This window comes from Neopelma chrysocephalum, unplaced genomic scaffold, assembly GCF_003984885.1.
Source record: "Neopelma chrysocephalum unplaced genomic scaffold, ASM398488v2 Primary Assembly neopelma1_94, whole genome shotgun sequence".
Classification (NCBI taxonomy): Eukaryota; Metazoa; Chordata; class Aves; order Passeriformes; family Pipridae; genus Neopelma; species Neopelma chrysocephalum.
Window position 1 is genome coordinate 1705142 of NW_020897756.1, and position 4230 is coordinate 1709371.

At 50.5% G+C, this 4230-nt stretch overlaps 1 protein-coding gene across 1 annotated transcript; it reads left to right on the forward strand.

Moving 5' to 3' along the window:
* The first annotated feature begins 35 nt into the window (after nt 1-35).
* Nucleotides 36-3748, forward strand: MAFB (MAF bZIP transcription factor B). Its single transcript, XM_027693933.1, has one exon. The coding sequence runs from the start codon at nt 735-737 to the stop codon at nt 1668-1670; it is 936 nt and encodes a 311-aa protein (XP_027549734.1). The 5' UTR covers nt 36-734; the 3' UTR covers nt 1671-3748.
* Nucleotides 3749-4230: the final 482 nt, after the last annotated feature.

Consider the following 4230-nt stretch of genomic DNA (forward strand, 5'->3'; position numbering starts at 1 on the left):
TAAGAAGCCAAAGGGGGCTGCGCTGCGATCACAGCTGCACAACGAGCGCTGGCGGCGGCAGCTACAGCAGAGACCTCTCAGCTCGTCCCCCCTCTCTCCTCCTTTTTTTTTTTCCTTTTTTTTTTTCTTCCCTCCTCCTTCCTCCCCCTCTTCCCTCCCCTTCCCCTGCGCTGCCAGAGCCAGCGAAACTCCCGTGCAGAGCCCCGCCGCCGCCGGTAGCCCGAGCGCTGCCCCGGCGCCCGCTCGGGCTGGAAAGTTGCGGCAGGCTCCGGGCTCGGCTGCCGCGGGGAGCGGGCTCCGGACTTACAAAACCCGGCCGGGGGCGCGGGCTGGGCGTTTGCACCGACCTTCTTCCTGCGCTGACACGAAGGCAGCATCTTTGTTTTGTTTTGCTTTTGCCCTTCCTGCTACCGCTCCTTTCTCCTTGCGACCGGGCGCCGGGGAGCCGGGAGCTGCCGCAGCCCGCGGTGCGGGGCGAACGCTGACACCGAGAGCCAGGAGCCAGCCAGGCGGCCCCGGGGGCCGGCTCGTCCTTGGCTTTGTTGCTCCGGACTGAAGAAGCCCCAGAAGCCGGGAGAAGGAGGCGGCGGCGGAGGGGGAGCTGAGGAAAGGAAGCGAGAGCCGAAAGCCAAAGTTGCTTTGGAATAGGGGAGCGCAGCCAGCCCTGTGCCAGGCTGCGCGCTGGGGTGAGGTCTCCAGCCCCCTCCACCGGGAGAGGTGCCCGCAAGACAGCGATGGCCGGAGAGCTCAGCATCGGAGCCGAGCTGCCTACTAGTCCGCTGGCCATGGAGTACGTCAACGACTTCGACCTGATGAAGTTTGACGTGAAGAAGGAGCCCCTGGGCAGGAACGACCGCTCGGGCAGGCACTGCACCCGCCTGCAGCCGGCCGGCTCCGTCTCCTCCACCCCCATCAGCACCCCCTGCAGCTCCGTGCCCTCCTCGCCCAGCTTCAGCCCCACCGAGCAGAAGACCCACTTGGAGGACCTGTACTGGATGGCCAACAGCTACCAGCAGATGAACCCCGAGGCGCTGAACCTCACTCCAGAGGACGCGGTCGAAGCCCTCATCGGGTCCCACCAGGTGTCCCAGCAGCTTCAAGGCTTCGAGAGCTTCCGGGCCCACCACCACCACCACCATCACCATCACCAACACCACCACCAGTACCCCGCAGTCACTCACGAAGACCTGGCCGGCAGCGGGCACCCTCACCATCACCACCATCATCATCACCAGGCCTCTCCCACTCCCTCCACCTCCTCCAGCTCCTCCCAGCAGCTCCAGAACTCGCACCAGCAGCATCCCCCCTCCAGCAGCGTGGAGGACCGGTTCTCAGATGACCAGCTGGTCTCCATGTCTGTGAGGGAGCTCAACAGGCACCTCCGAGGCTTCACCAAAGACGAGGTGATCCGCCTCAAGCAGAAGAGGAGGACCTTGAAGAACAGGGGCTATGCCCAGTCCTGCCGGTATAAACGTGTCCAGCAGAAACACCACCTGGAGAACGAAAAGACCCAGCTCATTCAGCAGGTGGAACAGCTCAAGCAAGAAGTGACCCGGCTGGCCAGAGAGAGAGACGCCTACAAGCTCAAGTGTGAGAAACTTGCCAGCAATGGCTTCAGAGAGGCCGGCTCCACCAGTGACAACCCATCTTCCCCCGAGTTCTTCATGTGAGTGCTTAACAAAAATAATTAAAAAACAAACAACCCCCCCACCCCCAAACCTGACCCCTGTCACCTTCCCCCCGCTCCCATCCTCCTCCGACATCTCCATCCATCCGTCTGCGTGACTAGAGAGAAAGAAGGAGAGAAAAATAGAGACTTGATTTTTTTTTTTTTGCAGCATCCAGTCTTCTAGAGTAGCTGTGGGAAAAGTAGGCTGGGGGTGGGGATGGGAGAGGTAAAGTGCAACTTTTTGACTTTCGTGTGCGAGTTAGAGACAGAGACAGAGGCAGAGGCAAAGGAGAAAAGGACAAGTGAAGCGTTTTATAGATCGCTTGCTTGCAGAGGGAGATGGACTTTAAAAGAATTACAATAAAAAAGGACAATGAACAAGCCATCTATAACGTACTGCCTGCTTGGAAAGAGAGAGGACATATACAGCACCATCTCATGCACAATTTACCTGCTTGGAAAAAGAGAATAAATAAAAAGGACAATATATGCAAACTCTTCATATATTGCCTGCTTTGAGAAATAAGTTACAGGACTCAGATGGGACATTCAATCTAAGAAAAAGAAAGAATGAAAGAAAAAAAACTCATCAGTTTTATTGCCTGCTTGATTATATAGAAAAATACGAAAATCTGCATTAAAAATATTAATCCTGCATGCTGGACATGTATGGTAATAATTTCTATTTTGTACCATTTTCTTGTTTAACTATAGCATGTTGATCATTGATCATAGATTTCTGTTGTTTTGTTTCATCAATAAGAAAAGCATCACAAGTTATCAAACTTTTTACTGCTTGTGCAGTTTTGTTCGTTGGTTTTGCTCTTGTTTTCTTTTATGGTTGTTAGCTTGTAAATATCTGCTACTTCAAACCGCACAGGAAAAAAATACACAAAAAGCAAAATAACATTTCAGCAGGCTGGTTATACGGTTTGTTTGGTGTTAAAGAGATACTTAAGGAAAAAAGTTATGGGCATTTTGCATTAGAAAAAAACCGACTTTGTATATCTGGTGCACTTTTAAGTTGTATTTTTTTTTTGTTTTGTTAGTTTTCATTTTGGTTTTTGTTTGTTGGGGCAGAAGCAAAAACGCCTGAATGGTATTGACAAACCTAAACTTAACAGGGAAAACCCCTCATCGGTCACTAGAACCTACTCCATGCCTTAAAGTGGCAGCGAAGCTCTTTCCTTCAGGACAATTCCCAGCCTGGAGTGGTTAGGCTTGGCCATATAGTTTCCCTTCTGATTGTACACTCAGGAAGCGAAGGACGGACGAGATACCAGTTCCTTTTCTAAAACAACTGCCCCTTGATTTTCGGTAAATAAAGAGAAAAAATAACCCCAAGCCCTCCTCGTTAGGAGTCCAGTTGCGACAGCAGCGAGGGCTCCGTGTCGCCACTGAAGTTGGGTTTCTCAATGGCAGCAGTGGATGAGTGGGCTGGGAAAGTGCATAAAACTAAAACTTTTTTTAAAGAAGGCATACTGCAACTTTTGAGTGTATTCTTTTGCAATGATTTGTAATCTGCTTTTCTGCTTCCCTATGCAGCGAGTGAAAGTTTTAGCCAAAATTTATTTGCAGTTGTATAGTAGTAGTAGTTTGGAGTCTTATGGGTGTTTTTATTACTTTTTTTTTTCCTCCTGCAGGTCAGTAAAAGGATTTACGTTGCACTGACAAAAATACCAAAATGAAAACTTATTTTTTAGTTTCCTTTTAGGATAGCTGGCACTGCTGGCCGGATGCATTTTAAGTTTGTATTAGTTTATAAATTAACAGTAATAACAAGATTGTAATGAACAGCATGGTGCTTGCAGTTTTAAATATTGTGGATATTAGTCATGCATCAGAAAACGATCTTTGGTTTTTACTGATTCAACTGTGTTGAAATCAAAACATTGCAGCAGCGGAAAAAAAATTGTTTTTATTTCATGTAAAGTTCTGAAGGGATCAGTTTCAAATCCTGCTTATGATATGAAAAATATTAAAAACCTGGTCTATTGTAGTTTTATTCAGACTGGTTTCTGTTTTTGGTTATTAAAATTGTTTCCTATTTTGCTTATTAAAATCATTGAAATGGCATTTCTTGGAGGGACCTGCTTCTCTGACGTCTCGTGTTCCGGGGGAAAAAAAAAAAAAAAAAGGAAAGAAAGGAAAAGTTGTGGCCCTCTCCCCGTCCTCACCCCGCTGCCGGCGCTGGGCTTGCGGGGGGCGCGGAGCTGCTTTGCCCACTCGGGAACGCTGCTGCCGGCGGGGAAGGAGCGCTCAGCCCCACACCCTCCTCTGCTCGGCTCGGAGCTCGCCCGTGGCAGGGGGAGCATCTCCCCAGCCCCTCCGGGGGACCCCCGCGCCGGCCCTGGCGGGGTGTCCCCCCCGGGCTCCGCTTCCCCCGCCGGGAGCGGGAGTGTCCGGCCTCAGCCTCCCGGGGCTGAGGGAGCGGGGAAGCGCTAAGGGCAGCCACCCCTCTTTTGAATTTTTTCTTTCTCTTTTTTTTTTTTTTTTTTTCCTTTTTACATTAGAAAAGGAGAGAACTTGGACAAGTCTGTCCTTTCCCCGTGCTGGCCGTT

Excerpts from the sequence above, each read along its gene's own strand:
- MAFB (XM_027693933.1), top strand. The coding sequence starts at position 735 with ATGGCCGGAGAGCTCAGCATCGGAGCCGAGCTGCCTACTAGTCCGCTG.